We start from the raw sequence: 21289 nt of genomic DNA, 5'->3' as shown, positions 1-21289 counted from the left end.
CTCGCACATATGTGCTAGTCATTCCCGACTCTAGGGGGCGGTGCTCATCTCCGTTTCAAAGCCGAAGAGCCAGCATTGCCCGAAGACGTCTCCGTGGTCATGTGGCCGGCATGACTCAACGCCAAAGGCGCAAGGAACGCTGTTACCTTCCCACCAAAGGTGGTCCCTATTTTTCTACTTGCATTTTTTTACGTGCTTTCGAACTGCTAGGTTGGCAGAAGCTGGGACAAGTAACAGGAGCTCACCCCGTTACACGGCAGTAGGGATTCGAACCGCTGAACTGCCACCTTTCGATCGACAAGCTCAGCGTCTTAGCCACTGAGCCACCGCGCCCCTTTTACAAAATTGTGTATATACCCACATATATTATATGTATGAATATAATATACAGAGAAACACCACAGTCTGGTTCGGATCTATAATATTTTTAATGGAAGTTGAAATTCATTACATTTGAATGATCAAATTACCTCACAAGGTTTCTATTGGAACCCTTAAATTAAATTAAATTTCATGTTACTATAAAAAAAGTCTAAATTTCTAGGGACGCGTCCCATGCGCCTTTGGCGTTATATCCATGCTGGCCACATGACCACAGAAATTATCTTCGGACACAAGTGGCAGGGAAACCTTTACCTTTGCAAATGTTTAAAAATGGTCTGTCTTTGGGACAAGGGGTGTTATGCTAATTCTATCAGTTAACCAAAAATATCTCTTCTTTTGTTTTTTTTATTAGGAATGAAAGAAAAATGGGGAAACGTAACTGGAATGTTGTGGAAGAATCATCTAGGACTTCAATATTTGACTGGACAGAAACATACTACCAGCTTTCCTGATTGCCTTCTTGGATTTTTTAAACAAAACAGCTTCACTTTTTAACTCTTTCGTGGATCAGCTTTTAAAAACATCTACGCAGCTTATCAACCCAACTTCTTGCATTGTTCTAATGTACTATACCGTCTTCTGAATATTGTGTATTAAAACATTTACAGTGTAATAAAGATGCATATTGGAATGTGTGTATATGTGTGACTCATGGTTTACCATTCAGGATCATTGTTACGTCTTCCCTCTCAATCAAGAACAAATAAACTCATTATGGTTTACAAAGATAACAGAATAACAAACTTGGAAGGGATCTTGAAGATCTTCTACTCCAACCCCCTGGCCAAGCAGGAGGACCAATGGCTGTCAAAACTCTTCTTAAAATCTTCCAGTATTTGAACACCTAGAACTGCAGGAGGGAAGTCACTGATTAATTAGTAATAATATATTATAGGTCTATAATATTCCATAATGTGGTTTATCTTATTTTAATGAGGAAGCCCAGCCTTTATGTCCTTGTGTGCCAACCCACTTACATTTTCTTTTATTTGTCTCAATGTTCTTCCTTATGTGGGAAGCCCCCCCACCCTCTCGGAGAAGAATGAAATATTTTGAGGAATATTTTTTAAAAAGGCAGAATATTATATTTCCGTAGATGAGAAATGGAGAAACATGTTTTTTTTAGAGGCAGGAAGCAGCCCCAATCTCCTTGCCCCCAAACAGAAACTGAGGAGGCACCTGGTTATCCATTCAAGACAGGCTATTTTGAAACTCCTTGCAGCAAAGTCTGAACAAAGGCAGAATGTAGGATTAGCCCCCTCACTCAAGATACAAACCAGGATTAAAGCCATTAAGCCACAATAGGAATTGCCCAACACAAGCCCCTTCACTGCATCAGCCCAAAGCAGTCCAAACTTCAACCAAATTAGCTCCGACAAACATCTAGGATTTGCATTTCCCTTTCTGCCTATAGAGCCAGCTATAGGTGGGTAAGTGGGTAGGTGGATAAATGGATATAGATGGATAGATGGATAGATTAGATAGATTGGATGGATGGATGGATGGATGGATGGATGGATTGGATGGATGGATGGATGGATGGATGGACGGACAGACTGACAGATAGAATTCTTCATTGGCCAAATGTGATTGGACATACAAGGAATTTGTCTTTGGTGCATATGCTCTCAGTGTACATAAAAAGAAAAGATACATTCGTTAAGAAACATAAGGTACAATACTTAATGATAGTCATAGGGTACAAATAAGCAATCGAATCATACTAGGAAACAATCTAGGGTAAGGGTATAAGGATACAAGCAACAAAGTTATAGTTATGCAGTCATAAGTGGGAAGCGATGGGTGATAGGAATGAGGAGAAGATTAAGAGTCATGCACTTAGTGAGTAGTTTGACAGTGTTGATGGAATTATTTGTTTATTTATTTATTATTTATTATTTAAATTTTTATACCGCCCTTCTCCCAAGGGACTCAGGGCGGTGCACAGCCACAATAAAATACATATATCCATAAAATTTAAAAACAGTTTAAAACATATTAAATAATTTGGCCCTTATATTAAAAACTAAAACATCCATTAGCAGAGTTTAGAGAGTGATGGGAAAAAAACTGTCCTTATGTCTAGTTGTTTTGAGGGTAGGGGTCGAAACAATTTATGTCCAGGATGCGAGGGGTCTGTAAATATTTTCACAACCCTCTTATTGAGTTAACCATTTTTTTCTTTTTTAAAAAAATAAAGTTCACATATTTTTGAACATCTGAAAAGAGATTGAAGTTACACAGGCAATTTTTGTAATACTGTACCAACACCTAAAAGTATTGCAATCTGAGGTTAAAAGAACAGAGAAGGCCCAGAACAGGACCACAGAGTCTGAGAGAAATCTAAAAAAATAAATAAATAAAAAAATCAGATTTGAAGACTTAATGCCAATCCTGTTTTATCAGCTGAACCAATGAGCAAACTCAGTTTCAGTTGTTCACGGTGCTGATGTCAGAGTATTATATATTTGAACAAAAAGTGCTGGAAATATCTGAGCCAGAAGTTCCTTAAAAAAAAAAATAGTAATCCCCAACTGTCAACGCTTACTCAACTGGATTTAGTCAAAAATGAAGCTTCCCTACAGCATCCGACTCCAAAGGTTTAAAAGTTGTATTATTTGATACCAAAACAACTATCACAGCAGTTGTGATCTGGGTTTTTTTTTTTTTTCATATTCATTTCTAGAAACTCTTCGTGACTTGACTTCTTGTGTTAAGTTTTGCAATCTTGGTATTTAAACCAGATTAAATAGGTGGGCGCGATTCTAGAAAGTTTGCTCAGGGCTGAATCATATAAAATTCCATCGACGCCTACACAAAGAGGTTTTCAGTAAAAGCACAAGACAAATGTAATTTGTAGTTTTGTTTTCCCAGAACAAACCACCGTATTCAAACTGAGCATACCAGTAAGTGAGGAAGAACTTGTTTTGCTGTCTTTTACATCTGAGGAAGCTACTTCAACTTACATCTTTAAATCTGTTGGCTTTAGAATAGAATAAAGAGTTGGAAGGGACTTTGGAGGCCTTCTAGTCCAGGCAGGAAACCCTACATCACTTCAGACAATGCTTATCCAATATTAATTGTCAGGAAATTTCTCCTTAGTTCTAGGTTGCTTCTCTCCTTGGTTAGTTTCCATCCATTGCTTCTTGTCCTACCCTCAGATGCTTTGGAGAAAAGCTTGACTCCCTCTTCTTTGTGGCAGCCCCTGAGGTACTGGAAAGGATCCTAGCTGCCTCTTTTTATGAAGCTATAGACATTGAAAATGGCCAGTGTTATGAAAAAAGTGAAATGAAGGAGGTACATTTAAATTTCAGAAAATCAAAATAAAAATCATATGCTACAAGGTAAATCTGAGTGGAATTCATTGGTGGGTTTCTACCGGTTCAGCCCGGTTCAGGCGAGCCGGCAGCGGCGATGGTGAGCGGTGATGGTGAACGAAGCGCGTGCATGAAGTAAACCGGTGGTAACACTGGTTGAAACCCAACACTAGGTTTCAGCCAGTTTAAGAATAGAAGAAATGGATGAGCAAGAATGGTGGAATTCACTTAACTGGGATGTCCTTAATCAAATGTCGGACAGCCATTTGTGAAAGATAATCTATTATTTGATATTGGGCCAAGGTCTGGATTTTAAGAGCTGTGCAGGGCCAATAATGCTATGATAATTAAGAGCCGAGGTGGAGCAGTGGTTAGAGTACAGTACTGCAGCTACTTTAGCTGACAGCTCATTCAGCACATCAGCGGATCAAATCTCACCGGCTCAAAGTTGACTCAGCCTTCCATCCTTCCAAGGTGGGTAAAATGAGGACCCAGATTGTTGGGGGCAATATGCTATTTAGTATACTGTCTTTGGTGTAAGCCGCCCAGAGTCCTCGGAGAGTGGGCGGCATAGAAATATGACAAATAAATAAATAAATAAATAAATAAATAAATAAATAAATAAAATAATAAAATAATAAAATAATAAATAAATATATGTCATTAGTTATTCTCATAACAGTGCAATAAAAAGATGTACCATTCATTCATTCAACCATCCATTCATTCAGTATCTATTTGGATACTTGTACATTTCCAGCAGCCTTTAATAATAGGCACATATAAATTCCTGGATATTACCACCCCAGATGACTTAGGGGGCATAGCCCCAAAGGTGATTTTTCAAAAGGCTTTGTTTTTCCTTGAAGGCGTTTCACTTCTCATCCACAAAGCTTTTTCAATTCTGACTGAATGGTGAAGAAAGGAAGGATTTATATTCTTTGCAGTCATCTGGTCATTAGTACTCTCTCTGAGTCACTGAGGCCACTTGGTGGTTGATCCGTGCCCTCGGGGTCACCTGAAGAGTGCAGATGAGTGTGGAACCTTCTTGGAATTGCTGAAAGGACTGTGTTGTAAACAGGAGATAGGTGATGTTGTATCCCTCCCCCTCTGTTGAGCGAGGGCTGTTCAATTTTAACCTAGATGGCCTCTTTGAATCCTCTTTCAAACCAGCAGTCTTCTCTGTCCAGAATGTGGACTTTGCCTTCTCCAAGAGTGTGACATTTTTTTGGGGGGGGCGTAGGTTTTCCTTCACTTTGGATCACAGAGCATGCAAGCAATTTCTCAGAAATACACATTTAAGTTGATGGATCAGAGGTGGTATTCAGCCGGTTCGAACCAGTTCAGGCGAACTGGTAGCAGTGACGGCGGGTGCCCACCTGCCTGGACATAATGCCATTCTATTTAGCCATATATTTGGGGCCGGGCGCATTCGCGGAAGGCGCGCGCACTGAACCGGTGGTAAGAATATCATAATAGAATAGAATAACAGAGTTGGAAGGGACCTTGGAGGTCTTCTAGTCCAACCCCCTGCCCAGGCAGGAAACCCTACACCACTTCAGACAAATGGTTATCCAACATCTTCTTAAAAATTTCCTGTGTTGGGGCATTCACAACTTCTGCAAGCAAGTTCTTCCACTTATTGTTCTGTCAGGAAATTTCTCCTTAGTTCTAAATTGCTTCTCTCCTTGATTAGTTTCCACCCATTGCTTCTTGTTCTACCCTCAGGTGCTTTGGAGAACAGCTTGACTCCCTCTTCTTTGTGGCAACCCCTGAGATATTGGAACACTGCTAACATGTCTCCCCAAGTCCTTCTCTTCATTAAACTAGACATACCTGGTTCCTGCAACCGTTCTTCATATGTTTTAGCTTCCAGTCCCCTAATCATCTTTGTTGCTCTTCTCTGCACTCTTTCTAGAGTCTCAACATCTTTTTTACATCGTGGAGACCAAAACTGAATGCAGTATTCCAAGTGTGGACTTACTAAGGCATTATAAAGTGGTATTAACACATCACGTGATCTTGATTCTATCCCTCTGTTTCCTTCGCTAAATATGTGAAACCCACTGCTGTGGTGAATGTAAACAATGGAGCAGACATAAAATTTTTGTGGCGTTTTTATTAAGATGTGCTAAAAAAAAAGAGGAGCTGGAACCAGCAACATTTCAAGGGCGAAAAGGTTCTCGGTTTGACCTGTTCTCATTTCTGGGTGCTAAAAAAACAGAAATCATCTTACGGCAGTTTTTTTTTTCAACGATGACATGACTTCCATTACAAAATAATTCTGCATTTTCCCCAGGTAGCCCAATGCATACATTTAAATTCCGATCATTATTTATTTGAAACAATGAGTTAGCTGCCCATTTTTTCCAACTCCAGGTGGTTCCCAATCCATTTTTTTAAAAAAAAAACGTAAAATCATTTTAAAAACTATAAAATCCAACCAGTTAAAACATAACTGGGACTCCTTATGCACAGTCATGAATGCCCTAGTCCCATGATGGCGAACCTATGGCACGGGTGCCACAGGTGTCACACGGAGCCATATCAGTGGGCACGTGAGCTCAGCTCCGGCACACATGCGTGTGCCAGCCAGCTGATTTTCGGGCCTTCTGGGCCCACCAGAAGTCAGGAAACACACTGTTTCCAGCCTCCGGAGGGCCTCTGGGGGGGGGAATGCCATTTTTGCCCTCCCCAGACTCCTAGAAAGGCTCTGGTGCCTGGGGAGAGCGAATAACGGGCCTACCGGGCCCACCATGCCATCACGTGTCAAAAATGGAGGGAGTACGGGGGGCGAAGCGCATAGAATTATGGATGTGGGCACGCGTGTGTGTGACCCCTCCGCGCTCCCCCCCGCTTTTGGCACACAATGGCAAAAAGGTTAGTCATCACAGCCTTAGTCACTTCTCGCCTGGACTACTGTAACGCTCTCTACATGGGGTTCCCCTTGAGGAGCACCTGGAAGCTCCAACTGGTCCAGAACGCGGCCACGCGGGTGAATATGGGAGTGACTTGGCGCTCCCATGTAACACCTCTCCTGCGCAAGCTGCACTGGCTCCCAGTGGTCTTCCGGGTGCGCTTCAAGGTGTTGGTTCTCACCTTTAAAGCGCTCCATGGCTTAGGGCCAGGGTATTTACGAGACCGCCTTCTGCAATCAATAACCTCCCTCTGGCCAATACGCTCTCACAGAGAGGGCCTCCTCAGGGTGCCGTCGGTCAAGCAATGTCGGCTGGCGGCCCCCAGGGGGAGAGCCTTCTCTGTGGGGGCACCCGCCCTCTGGAATGAGCTCCCTCCCGGAATACGACTGATCCCGGACCTCCGTACTTTCCGTAAGGCCCTGAAGACTTTTTTATTCCACCAAGCCGGCCTAGCCTAAAAGGTCTTATGGGTTAGTTGTTTTTTTTTAAATTGTATAGATGTGGGGTTTTAAATTGGGAGGCCGATCGATTTATTTTAGTTATTTTTAACTTTTATATTATATGTATCTTAATTTTGGCTGTTCACCACGCTGAGTCCTTCGGGAGAAGGGCGGTCTATAAATTTAAATAAATAAATAAATAAATAAATAAATAAATAAATAAATAAATAAATAGATTAAGCAACGGAAAAGCGGCCGCCAATCCCCGCTAACGTGCCATTATCTAATTACCTAATTAAAGCATGCCTTAAAGCAATCTTCTGCAATTACTTAATTGAAGCATGCATAAGTATGTGTTAAAACTTGTCTCTGAAGACGACTGGATTTTCTCTTAGCAACAGGAATTAGAGAAGAACTTTTATTAAATAAACTGGGGGTAATTGGGTTTAAGGTTTGACTGTTCAGCCCTCCATGATGGAAAACAAAAGCATTTTTTTTCTGGTATTTTAAACTGGAGGGCCTATTTTTAACATCCTCCAGGTGTTATGTCAACCTTCATCTCTGCCGCAATTTACCTTTTTAAGTTTTAAAAATATCTTCTCAGCGGAGTTCACCCTTGCTAAAAGCAAGAGGAAATAAACAAAAGCAGGAAACGGAAAAAGGGGCAGGTTTTGAAAATGGGTCAAAATACCAACCCACCTGAGGACTTCCATGACGTCAAGAGCGGCCAAGTCGATCCGGGCCGGCGTTTGAAGCTCTTCCCGCAGAGACCGCTTCCTCTAGAAAAAGTTGTTGTTTTTCTTTTTTTGCAAAATCGAACAAAGAGCTGGCACGTGCCAGAGCTCCGGCGGAAAACCGGAGAGGGGAGAACGTTACACCTCAAGTTGAGTCAAGGTGAAAACCCACAACGTGGCCAGATGCACAGGTGCAGGAGGCGGAGAGGTGTAGCTAAGTATACCACCAGTAAAAGGCCTGCGAAGACTAAGAATAACTTTGTGGTTGCTTCATTTGGGGGCAACTTAGAACAATAACAACAAAAAAACAACAAAAAAAACAAAACTGGAACAAAAGAGAGCCCTTGTGCACCTCTTTGAGGAAGATCTAGTCTATGAAAGCCAGCCAAATAATTTTATTTCTGGAGTGGAATATGTTAATTTTTTGCCTGCTCAGGTAGCAAGGATCCAATGCTCTCTGGGGAGGGGGGGGTTTAAGATCCCAAAACATGTCATTTGAGAGAAAAGCATTTGATGGCGTACTTAAGGAAAAAGATCTGGACGACTTTCTGGACGACTTTTAAGGAAGTACTTAAGGAAAAAGATCTGGACGACTTTCTGGAAGGTGAGATCTAGATTGTAATGGTCAATGCAACATGACCAGTCCAGATTCCTGGACAGCCGTTTCGCACACATTGCGCGAAACTCTTTGACACAGTTATAAACACACTGGTGCTTAAACACTTCCATTCCCGCTTTATGTGCCTGATTAGATGGCTCAGTGGCTAAGACACTGAGCTTGTCGATCAGAAAGGTCGCCAGTTCGGCGGTTCGAATCCCTAGTATAGGTCATTTGCGTGAGCAGGGGGTTGGGACTAGATGACCTCCAAGGTCCCTGTTACTGTTGCTGTTACTGTTAAAACACACTATGTGAATCCTGTAATTACAGCTTGGGAACAGGGTTTATCACATAGCATAGACTGGGGGGAAAAAAAATCCATTAACTGTTCAAATGAGGTCAAATAAGCCATAGCACATGCCTGTCGGGGGGGCATATAAATTTAATACATAAATAACTGTCTCTTCTGCAAGTTCTGGAAAGCCTCCAAGAATCAGGTTAAGGTTTGCCCTGGAATTAAAGTAACTTCAGTTTACATGTAGGATACTGAGATTTCCATCCGTTTGCCCTCAATTGGTGGAATATAAATTAAACTCTGACCATGGTTTCTTCCTGTTGCTGACTGCCAAGCGACAGCAATCCAACTAAGTTATCATTCAGCCTAGAAAAAAATTAAAATCCTCTCCTAATTTGCCTTTATTTTTCTCTTAAGGCACCTAAAATGGCAAATTGGCACATCTAGGCATGTTTCAAGTTGAATTCCCTAGCCAGCATGTTAGGCAGGAACAAACATTTAACATACAATTATTATTTTTGCTTTCAAAGTAAAGTTGCAAATAGTTGAGACCGCTTGCAGCAAAATCCAACTCCTACCATTGCTAAACACTAACTACACTGGGTAACTTAATAGTAAATGGGACCAGTTTCTCTTTCTGCGTTCTGTATAATTTGGCCTCTCCTTCATTTCTAAAAGGCCTCTGGTTTCATACAGAAGCAATATCCAAGTAGAAACCACAGCCAAATCACATTATTTTGCAGCCCAATGACTGATGTCAATATGATGTGGTGCAAATACAGAGACATCTTAGATATTGTGGGTCTGAAAATCTAACATGTCAAAAAGAAAGAAAAGGAAGTTTTTCTCAAAATCGGATAAAGCTCAAATCGAAAGCTTACAATATGTTTGATAAGTTATTTTAATGTGACTTGGGAGCTCAGCAGATTTGTCTTCAAAAATGTTAGCAAGGGGTTCTCTATCGGATTGCTGGGTGCGTGTGGCCATGGTGTGCGTGGCTTAGTCAGGCTCCTGCACCACGGGGTGGGGGGGAGTTTTTGCCCTCCCCGGGCTCCAGAGGCTTTTTTTGAGCCTCCGGGAGGGCAAAAACAGCTTCCCCAGGCTCCGGAGGCCCTCTGGAGGCTCGAAACAGGCCCAATTCTGGCCTTCCCAAACTTCTGCTAGGCCCGTTTTTCGCCCTCCCCGAGCCTCCACGCGCACCCTGCACTTACCTGCATCCAAAACGGGCCACCTGGGGACTCCTGGGAAGGGCGGGAGGGGTGGGGCCAGCCAGGAGTGTGATTTGGGGGTTCTCTGAACTGCACAGAATCTTAGCTAGAGGTTCTCCCAAACCCCTATGAACCCCCAGCAGCCCACCCCTGGAGCTCACACACAATTGTACGTTCTTGCGAAGACTATTTTACCTGCTAGGAATTTGAACTTTCACGTTTCACCGAAAATAAGACCCAACTGGAAAATAAACTCTAGCATGATTTCACAGGGTGCTCGTAATATAAGCTCTACCCCGAAAATAAGCCTGAGTTAAGATAGTCAGCCAGACGGACGCATTTAGTACCTGTATTTCTCCCAAAATTAGCCCTAATGCGTCTTTTTTGAGCAAACATTAAATATAAGACCCGGTTTTATTTTCAGGAAAACACGGTAGCTTGCAAATCCCTAGATGTGAGATTTGGATGCATTTTTAAAATACTTTTTTTTTGCCACTTTATTTAGCTTCGCGGAAAGATGTCAAGGCTAGTGCGTTTTCGCATAGGAAGCTGAAAACCTACGAGCAGAAGTAGAACTGTGTTGTCTTCTTGCAAACGTACAGAGAAACTGTTCTGCTTTTTATACAACTAACTTCGTAATCCTTTATCCCCGTGTGAGGTAGTCACGAAGATAGACGTTTGACAATGCAGTTATTCTAAACAAACATCAGATGGCAGCAAAATAAAGGGGAAAATGATGAAATGCTAGCATTGTCGACGCTTTTAGAACCATCTCCAACATCTAGGCAACAAGAACAAGAATAGGAAGAGCCTGTAGTACAGTGGACTAAAACACTGTTATTAACTGTTATTAACATCTGCGGCTTGCAATTACTGCAAGTTCAAATCTCACCTGGCTCAAGGTTGACTCAGCCTTCCATCCTTTCAAAGGTAGGTGAAATGAGGACCCAGATTGTGGGGGCAATAAGCTGACTTTGTATAAATATATAAAAGTATGAAGGCTATTGCTTAACGCATTGTAAGCCGCCCTGAATCTCCGGAGAAGGGCGGCATATAAATTAAAGCAAAAAAAAAAAAAAAGAACAAAGCGTACGATAGATTGGGAAGAAATAAATGCACATTCAGCTGGCTGCAGAATGAAGGTGCCAAGGCAACTATCTGAAATATCCTTAATAAATCCGAGGATACAGAAGAGTCGTCTACTCAAACCCTGCCAACACTGTTGTGGTTTTCTAACTGCTGTCAAGATCCAAACACGTGACAGAAAAAGTAACAAAAGTGAATTTATTGAGACATAAAAGGCAGCGGCCAATTCCTTCAATCATTTTGATCCTCAGACTATTTCTTGTTAGGAAACAAATTGGAATCTGGGATGTTGTCCAACCAATCTTCAGCAAAAAAAGAGAAGTCCAGGAAAGTCTACAAAAGAAAATGAAGGTACAATTGTTTTTCAGGAGTGAGTATCTTGTTTGTTGTCACATCACTACTTTTGTTGAAAATTCAACCACATATTAATCTTACTAGGTTCATGATCGTGGACTGTATTCGTTCCTCTTTTCTCTAGATTGCCTATGGAAAATGTTTTGGAGCTTCCCACTCATAACTATTAACCTCAAATTCCATGCTTTGTAGGAAAGTAGTGACTGATACCACCAATTCAATGTGCTGAATTTTAGTTTGAAAATGCCACACAAGGCATGAACTCATAGTATGTCTCACATAAAGCCAGATGCATTATTTGTTTGTGGATAAATAACAGAGTAAAGACAGATTAAGAGAAACAAACTTAATCACATCTCAGTGTGCTAATTCCATGTACTAACCCAGCATCAATCAATCATTCAATTTTATTATCTATCTATCTATCTATCTATCTATCTATCTATCTATCTATCTATCATCACTTCGCTGAGATGGGCAGCATACAACCTTGGTAAATAAATAAAAATGCCTGTCCATCTTTCTATGTATCTCAGAAAAACAGTAACTGAAGATCCAAACACGTGACAGAAGTATAACTGGATCTAAAAATGATTTAAGAACAGAGATAGTAAAATAAATAAAAATAAAATATCATTATAAGAGATTTCACACCTATGTAAGGGTGCAATGTATCATACAGATCGTAGTATGCCATGCGCTGGCCACACCCACCCCTGGTTTAGCGAAGGGGGAAAAAGTCACGATACATTGCGAGTGACATCCCTGCTTTAGAACCTGTAACATTCCAGGAAAGGATATAGATGTCTCCTTCTGTAAGATACTACCGTTACGACTCTAAATGACTCAATGAATTAGCTGAACATCCAGAATCTTTCATTGGTGTATGTATGTATGTATGTATGTATGTATGTATGTATCTATGTATGTATGTATGTATATAATTTATTAGCCACCCATCTTACCGTAAGGTAACTTTGAGCAGTTTACAGTTACATCTCAGTTAAAAAATAAAATGTTAAAATCAAACATTAAAACCTAAGGACACATGGGGAGGGCAGGGCAGAGTAGGTGTTATTATTCAATCAACCACCTCCACTGTGCTGATCCCCCACTGTGGGCCCCAACTGGTACATAGGTACAAGGTTATGTGAAATACGCCAACATTGTTTCTCAACCCAGACAAGTTGTATGAACTTCAAGTCCCAGAATTCCACAGCCAGTCATGGGGAAATGTTGAAATCCACCCAACTTAAATTTGCTAAGGTCGAGAAGCACTGCTCTACATCCTCTGCAATGAAGCCGAGGTCAAAGTTTCATGGCGCGTTGCCTGTTGTGGAGGGTAGCTTCAGTCTGGGTGATTTTAGAACTTCTAGTACCAGCACGCAGATCTAAATTTGGGGGAAGACTAATAGGCTCCCAGAAAACGTGATAAAAAGACCACTACATAGAAAGGATTCAAAGAATATTATTCTGCAAGGGGTCTGTGGTACAGTGAATACTTCAATTAAAATACACCATTTAAAAATAACATAAAAATAGAAAAACATGTATTGGGTGGTCTTGACTCCTATACAGTGGTGGGATTCAGCCGGTTCGGCGAACCAGTAATTAAACTGCTGGCTGGCCGTGCCCCTTCCAGCAGTCCCCACACGCCCCATTTTCGGTCCCAGGTAAATGCAGGGAGGCCTCCTAGGCCCAAAACGGGGTGCGGTTCAGCCCCCCCGACCCGTTTTTGCTCCCGGGGGTGTGTGTAGGAGGATGAGTACTGCCTGTCGCGCCCCCTGGCCACACCCACCATGGCCACGCCCACCCAGCCAGTCATTAGGGCAGAGAACCGGTTGTTAAATTATTTGAATCTCACCACTGCTCCTACATCACCAACCCAGCATCTGAAATCTCATTTTAAAAAGCTACTGATAATTAGAGAGGGTATGAGAGGCTATAACTATGCCTCCTACAAAATTTTCGGCTGGAACTGATAACACTGTTTTTTGCAAAACGTCCCTCCTTCAGCACAAAATGGCAATTTCAAAGATAAGATGGGTAGTTTATTTGAGGGGTGGATGGGAAGTGGAGAATTGGTGGCAGCTGCTCTGCCCTTGAAACATTCCCAGGTTACTCTGGGTGGCAGGTTTCCCACTTTTCAGAGAGCAACGATTTGCTACCCCCAAAAGGGGACATTTCACAAAACTGCTTCCTGAAATTTTTTTTTGTAACCTCTTATTTTCTACAAGCAAATCTTCTCTTCTGAAAAATATCCCCCGTGCTTAAAAGGTGTACATACCTCTTTCATCAGCCTACAAAATTGATGACGACGAGATGTAAGATTGTACTAGCAAAAAGGAAGTCTGCAAAGGCCCGTTCTGGTGAGATTCCTTGAAATTCTCCCTTGTTCTGTGGGTTGATTTGAATCCTCAAGCAAACTATAGAAAAGAAAAAAAAAGGGAAGGAAAAACACATTGTTTTTAATGCACGGGTGTCAAACTCGCTGTGTCACATGACATTTTGTGATGTTTTTTCCCATTTGTGGAGCTGGGGTGGGCGTGACCTGCGCATGACACATCCAGGCCGCGGGTCACCAGTTTGACACCCCTGTTTTAATGGAACGCTGGAGGAAAAATAGCAGAAGAGGGCTGAATGAGAAATCATCCAGTTAAATAAGGTAAAAGGTAAAGGTTCCCCTCACACATATGTGCTAGTCGTTCCCGACTCTAGGGGGCGGTGCTCATCTCCGTTTCAAAGGCGAAGAGCCAGCGCTGTCCAAAGACGGCTCCGTGGTCATGTGGCCGGCATGACTAAACACCAAAGGCGCACGGACCACCAAAGATGGTCCCTATTTTTCTACTCGCACTTTTTACGTGCTTTCAAAATACAATAACCTTAAAATTGGCTTTAGCATTGCAAGATACAGTAGCTAATCTAGTACACTAATCTTATATCATATAATGATACAGATTAAATTACACTGTACAGGTCATCCTCTATTTACAAGCAATCATTTAGATATTTCGAAGTTACAATGGCACTGAAAAAGTGACTCATCAGTTTTCACACTTGCAATATCACAACCATGGTCACATGATCCAAATTGGGAGGTTTGGCAACTGGCATATTGGGCTGTTGGTTTGAGCTTGGCAATTTGGGTAGCTTGGGCTGGTAGTTGGGCTGTTGGTTTGAGCTCCGAGCTTGGCAATTTGGTTGCAAAACATTTTGTCACCCTTCGAGGAGACATCGTCAAGTGTGCTTTGAATTGTGCTCCTCTGTCAGAACATCAGTCTTTAAATCAGTATTTAACTCCATACTTAAAATGCTTTATAAATAGGTATTTAAAGACCAGTGATCTGACAGACGAGCACAATTCAAAGCGCACTGACAACATCTCCTCGAAGGGTGATGAAATGTTTGCAATCAAAATACAAAATTAGTAAGGAAAATGTATATTTGATTATACAAGGAATAATAGCTGCAAGAATTCTGTACGCTCAAAATTGGAAATCAGAGAAAATACCCTTGGAAGAAGTAATTAAAAAAAAAATTAGACTGTGCAGAAACGAATAGATTAACTTTGATGATTAAAGATAAGGAGGAATCAGAATATTTTAAAACATAGAATTATTTTTATAGTTGGTTGGAAAAGAGATATAAATGATTGATACTATAATTGAGTACAAATGATGACTATAATATTGATTTTGAAATGAAATGTTAGAATAGTTCGGATGAATGTGTAGATAGAAGAAACTCATGGAAGATGGAAAAGAAGCCTAGAAGATAAGGCGGCACAGGAAAGGGAGGATTGATGTATTATTATATGTTTGCCTGTCTTAAAAAATAATAAAAAAATATTATAAAAAAAAAATGCCAAGCTCGGAGCTTAAACCAACAGCCCAACTACCAACCCGAGCTACTAATACTCAAACACATACCAACTGGCACGTATTTATGAGAGTTGTACAGTTCCAGGGTGAAGTGATCACCTTTTGTAACCTTTCCAGCAAGTTCCTGACAAGCAAAGTCAATGGGGAAAGCCAGATTCATTTAATGATCAAATGATTCACTTAACAACTGTAGTGATTCAATGAACTACGGCACGAAAGGTTGCAAAATGGGTCAGAGCTCACTTAACTGTGTTGATTTTGCAACAGAAATTTAGAGGCTCAATAAATTGAGGACTACCTTTTAATTAAAGTCTTTTTTCCCCATATTCTAGTAGTTCAAATTAAAATACCTCTAGTGATATTCTCAAATATAGCTCAGGCTACAGGCAAGTCCTTGATTTATGACCACAATTGTACCCAGCCTTTATGTTGCTAAGTGAAAACACCGGTGAAGTGAGTTTTGCCCCATATTATGACTTTTTTGCGAGAGTTGTTAAGTGAATCACTACAATTGTCAAAGTTACGTCACCCGGTTGTTAAGTGAATCTGGCTTCTTTCCCTCAACTTTGCTTGTCAGACGGTCGCAAAAAGAGGATCACGTGATTCCGGGACACTGCAATCAATATGATTTTGATCCGGTGATCCTGGGGACACTGCAAGTGTGAACAATGGTTGTTAAGTGTGAAAAAAGGGTCATAAAGTCATTTTTTTTCAACGCTGTAGTAACTTTGAAAAGTGAACTGTAAATGGAGGATTACCTGTGTTGCCATGGCAACCGCAAAGCCCCGCCCCCTTCAAGGAACGTTGCCACGGCGACATAGAAACACCCCCCTCCCCACAGTTGAAAACTCGCCAATGGGGGTGGGTGGCGGTTACCATGGCAACGCCAGAACCTCCACCAGCCGCGCGAAGGCAACGGGTTGCCACGGCGACCGCCGCGCATGCGCAAACCCACTGGGCCCTACCCCGACCCAGTCAGAAAGCGCCTCACCGCCCAGGATGAAGCTGCCCACAGCCGAGATGAAGCCCGAGAGGAAAGAGTTGAAGGGGAAGGTGCCGACGCCGAGGCAGTAGCCGAACTGCAAGGCCCCCGTCACCATGACGTAGAGCAGATAGGCGTCCAGCACTTTCAGGCGGCTCGGCGTCCCGCTGCTGTATTCGGACAGGAAGCGCCGCACCACGGAGGTCACCGAGCTCGCTCCGGAGCCGGACGACCCAGACCCCGAACCCGACATAGCGACGGCGGACACACTGCCCAGGCTTCGTTTGCTTGAGTGGCCGGAAGCGAGCGCAAAAAGCTTCCGGGGTCGCTTTGAGACACGCGCATGCGTAGCAGAGAAGCCAACGTCAACTCGGTGTGGGCGGACTGGCACGCATGCGTAGTGCATCAACCTTTGACCGGTGACGCATGCGTGGGATAGTCCGATGAGCCGAGAAACGGTTTGTTGGCTGGGAATCGCTTTCTACGCACGCGTGGTACAGTCATCATTGCGCGTGCGCTTTTTGGTTCTATCCCTGGGGTGAAAATGAATGAACTTATTAACAGTGGGTGTCTGCTTAAAGAAACTTAAAAAGCAAATCTATCATTCCTTTGGGTTTTAGGCCTCTAAATAAACGAATTTAGGGGATAAATTCCTCCAGGAGTTACAATGCAGAAATATAAGTATAAAAAAATAAAAATTTACAATATACTTTATAAAAGCATTAAGTATCATTAACTATATACTTATGTAGATTCTCAAATGATTCAGTTTTTCCTCTGACCCATCCATCTTTCTCTGACCCTCCCACCCTTCATTCTCTCTGATCTTCCTCCCATCCATTCATCCATCCATAAATAACTAAATAGATAGAATAGAATTCTTTGTTGGCCAAGTGTGATTGGACACACAAGGAATTTGTCTTAGGTGTAGATGCTCTCAATGTACATAAGGAGAATAAAATACATTCATCAAGAATAAAAAGATACAACACTTAGTGATAGTCAAGGTTACTAATAAGCTATCAAATCATACTAGGAAACAAACAAAAGCTATAAATTGAAAGAGATAAGCAACATGGTTATAGTAATAAGTGGGAAGAGATAGATACTAGGAAGGAAGAAAGGAATAATAGTAATTATTTGCACACCAGAACAACTAGACACAAGAACAGTTTTTCCCCCCGAACGCCATCACTCTGCTAAACAAATAATTCCCTCAACACTGTCAAAACTATTTACTGAGTCTGCACTACTATTAATCTTCTCATCGTTCCCACCACCCATCTCCTTCCACTTATGATGGTATGACTGTAACTTTGTTGCTTGTATCCTTACGATTTATATTGATATAATTTCCTGATTGCTTATTTGTACCCTATGGCTATCATTAAGTGTTGTACCTTATGATTCTTGATGAATGTATCGTTTCTTTTATGTACGCTGGGAGCGTATGCACCAAAGACAAATTCCTTGTGTGTCCAATCACACTTGGCCAATAAAGAATTCTATTCTATTCTATTCTATTCTATTCTATTCTATTCTAGTCTAGTCTAGTCTAGTCTAGTCTAGTCTAGTCTAGTCTAGTCTAGTCCAGTCCATTCTCTATTTTCTATTCTATTCTAGTCTCTTTCCTATTCTATTCTATATATTTTCTATTCTATTCCATTCCATTCTCTATTTTCTATTCTATTCTATCTCTTTCCTATTCTATTCCATATATTTTCTCTTCTCTTCTATTTATTTTCTATTCTATTCTATTCTCTATTCTCTATTCTATTCTAGTCTCTTTCCTATTCTATTCTATATATTTTCTCTTCTCTTCTACTTATTTTCTATTCTATTCTATTCTCTATTTTCTATTCTAGTCTCTTTCCTATTCTATTCTATATATTTTCTATTCTTTTCTATTCCATTCCATTCTCTATTTTCTATTCTATATTAGTCTCTATTCTATTCTATTCTATTCTATTCTATTCCATTCCATTCCATTCCATTCCATTCCATATTTTCTATTCTATTATTCTATTCTATTCTATTCTATTCTATTCTATTCTATTCTATTCTATTCTATTCTATTCTATTCCATTCCATTCCATATTTTCTATTCTATTCTATTCTATTCTATTCTATTCTATTCTATTCCATTCTAAAGTGGGGCGCAGGAAATAGAGACCCCCAATCCGCTGGGGAAAACCTGCCTTCTTGCATACAACGTCAAGATCCGGGGTGGGGGGGGGGGGTCTTTCCAAACTCGGCCCCTTTCAAGACTGGCGGACTTCAACTCCCAGAATTCCTCAGCCAGGCAATTCCATTCCTCTGGGCCTGGGGGAAGAAGCAAAGCTGCCTGAGGGATTCTGGGCGTTGAAGTCCGCCAGTCTTGAAGGGGGCCAAGAGTTTGGAGACCCCCGCCCCCCCCATGATTATTCTAGCGCCCCTTCTGGCCAAACGGCAAGACAACACAGGAATCCCTCTTCTTTCCCAGTTGGTTTGTAACAGCCCCAGCCATTGGGGCCAGCCCCCCCCCCGACGCCCCCCCCGTCAATCAAGCCTCCCCCCAGGCTCCTCCCCTCTTTGTGACGCCACCCTCCTTTCCTTCCCCCCCCCACACTCCCTCAGCTTTCCGCCCACAGACCGCCCACCGACCCACCCCCAGGCAGGAGGGAGCACCAGGGAGGGCTGCCGCGCTCTCTTTTGGAGGCTTCCCTCCCGCCGCCGCCCTCCCCTTCCAAATTCCAAGCCCAGCAGGAACGTTCCACAACCGCCCCCCCCCCCCACCCCAACCAATCTTTTTTTTTCACAACCGCCCAACCCCATTCATAAAATGTAAGCCCCGCCCCGCCCCGCCCTGCCCCTTGCCAGAAAGCTGGGCACGCCCCCGCTCTGAACGACTCCCCCCCCCCCGCCTTCCCCGCCCAGCTGTTGCGATGCGTTCCTTCTTGAGGAGCCATGGAAGAAGATCTTGAGCCGTCGTAAGTCCGGGGACGGCTTTCTGGGGGGGTGGGGAGGGGGTGGGATCTGACGTGGGGAGCGGGGGGGGGGCTTCCCCACTTTTCTGGGATTCCCTGGGGAGAGAAGGGGGGGGGTCTTCCCCAAAATTGGGGATTGGGGGGGGGATTTTAAGGAAGCCCCAGATTTCCTTTGCAACATCTGGAGGGTCCTTTGTCCCATCAGAAAAGCAAAGGCTTGAGGATGGGAGGAGAAAGCAGGAGCAAATGCTGGTTGTGTAACTTGTGTTATTTGTGGAGCATGGATTTACTTCTACTTAAAAGCCTGTCTTTTGAGCCTTTGCCACCCCCTCCTTTGGCTCAGCAAAAGCACTTTTTTTTTTGGCATTTTTCCATCGGCCTTTCCTTAGTGGCACAGCTTGTTCTGGCCTCTTCGATTAGTGTGGTGTGGTTGTGTGCGCTTCCGTGTGGTTGGCCCCGGTGTTCAATCCTGAGTCATGGTTACAAAACTCTCTGGAATAGCTGTCCAAAAAAACAAAAAACTGTCCAGTGTGCAGGAAGGGAAACGAACAAAAGAGCTACATACACAGCAATGAGGTCAAGTTCAAGTTTAAGTTTATTAGATTTCTCTACCGCCCTTCTCCCGAAGGACTCAAGGCGGTGTACAGCCATATTAAAACACATAGACTTATAAAATTTAAAACCAATTAAAATCAAATATTTATTTATTTATTTATTACATGTATTTATATGCCGCCATTCTCCCGAAGGACTCAGGGCGGCGAACACAAGTTAAGAAACAAGTACAATAAAATCATAATTTAATCCAAATAATTAATTAGTAGTAAATAATAAAGCCCGGAATCAGTCTCAGCCTATTTGTTTGAAAAGCCAAGTCTTCAAGTCCCGACGGAAGGAGCGGAGATCAGGAGCCGTCCGGAGCTCAGTAGGTAATTCATTCCAGAGGGTGGGAGCACCCACAGAGAACGCCCTACCCCTGGGCACAGCAAGGTGACATTGGCTATAAATATTTTTTATATTTTATTGAATATAAAAATTTGGCCCGCGAATTAAAACACACATACACCCATTTTAAAAAGTCATACGACTTTGATACTACTGCATTTTAAAAATTCATACTACTACTAATATTTTATTATTTATTGATTTTGTATTGATTTTGTCAAGCGCTATTAGATAACATATATAAGTATAAACACAATCTGAACATTTGAATATAACAAAATAAAATAGAATAGAATTCTTGATTGATCAAGTGTGATTTGGATGCACGAGGAATTTGTCTTCAGTGCATGAGCTCTCTGTGTACATAAAGTATAGAATAGAGTGGAGTGGAGTGGAGTGGAGTGGAGTGGAGTGGAGGAGTGGAGTGGAGAGGAGAGGAGAGGAGAGGAGAATACATAATTAGAATAGAATAGAATAGAATAGAATAGAATAGAATAGAATAGAATAGAATAGAATAGAATAGTATTGGCCAAGCATGATTGGACACACAAGGAATTTGTCTTGGTGCATATGCTCTCAGTGTGCATAAAAAGAAAAGATACGTTCATCAAGAATCATAAGGTACAACGCTTAATGATAGTCATAGGGAACAAATAAGCAACCAGGAAACAATCAATCAATCAAGGTAGTGATTTTATTACAAGATATAAGGGATGATAATAATCATGATGGAGCGGGGGAAGCATGATGCGGGGTATTAAAACAGGACAGTGATGATGGGGATAAAGTGATAAAAAATGAAGAAGGGAAATTGCTCCGGGACTCTTAAAATTCAAACAGATAAACACACCTGTTGCATAACACAGCCCGGCTTAAAAATTGTTGATCAGACAAAAAGGCCTGGATCGTGGTTGTAGAAATAACACAATATAAAAACCTGCTAATAGAAGTACCCTAGTAAGATTGGTGGCAAAAGAAAGCAAGCTAAAAGAATGAAGATAACTTTATTGTCATTTTTTTTTTCTGCGAGCACACCGGTCCACATTAAAAATGAAATTCAATTGCCTGCTTTCAGGAGAAAGTGTCTACCCAAACATGTGCATAACACACATAATACATGATATATATATATATATGTGGCTCAGAGGTTAAAACAGCTGCCTAACATGCAGGCAGCCCAA

The 21289-nt window shown here is 41.9% G+C and overlaps 3 protein-coding genes across 3 annotated transcripts in view; 2 read left to right on the top strand and 1 right to left on the bottom strand.

Annotated features, from left to right (window-relative positions):
- Window positions 1–866, top strand: part of LOC139324368 (M1-specific T cell receptor alpha chain-like) — a 139884-nt gene extending 139018 nt beyond the window's left edge. Inside the window, exon 7 of the mRNA XM_070954080.1 lies at window positions 737–866. The gene's annotated coding sequence lies outside the window, so the exon portion shown is untranslated. The remainder of the gene's footprint in view (window positions 1–736) is intronic.
- Window positions 867–11164: 10298 nt separating this feature from the next.
- DAD1 (defender against cell death 1) lies at window positions 11165–16513 on the bottom strand. The gene is made up of 3 exons (XM_070954398.1): window positions 16207–16513; window positions 13622–13760; window positions 11165–11313 (listed from the first exon to the last, which is right to left on the bottom strand). The coding sequence occupies exons 1-2, from the start codon at window positions 16448–16450 to the stop codon at window positions 13630–13632; spliced, it is 375 nt and encodes a 124-aa protein (XP_070810499.1). The 5' UTR covers window positions 16451–16513; the 3' UTR covers window positions 11165–11313; window positions 13622–13629.
- Window positions 16514–19100: 2587 nt separating this feature from the next.
- The window catches only part of ABHD4 (abhydrolase domain containing 4, N-acyl phospholipase B), a 36172-nt gene continuing 33983 nt past the window's right edge, over window positions 19101–21289 (top strand). Inside the window, exon 1 of the mRNA XM_070953967.1 lies at window positions 19101–19166. Within this exon, the coding sequence (XP_070810068.1) occupies window positions 19144–19166 (23 nt within the window). The 5' untranslated portion in view covers window positions 19101–19143. The remainder of the gene's footprint in view (window positions 19167–21289) is intronic.

Source organism: Pituophis catenifer, unplaced genomic scaffold, assembly GCF_029215685.1.
Source record: "Pituophis catenifer annectens isolate HBS135680 unplaced genomic scaffold, rPitCat1.0.hap2 SCAF_15, whole genome shotgun sequence".
NCBI lineage: Eukaryota > Metazoa > Chordata > Lepidosauria > Squamata > Colubridae > Pituophis > Pituophis catenifer.
This window is presented reverse-complemented; position numbering and strand designations above follow the sequence as displayed.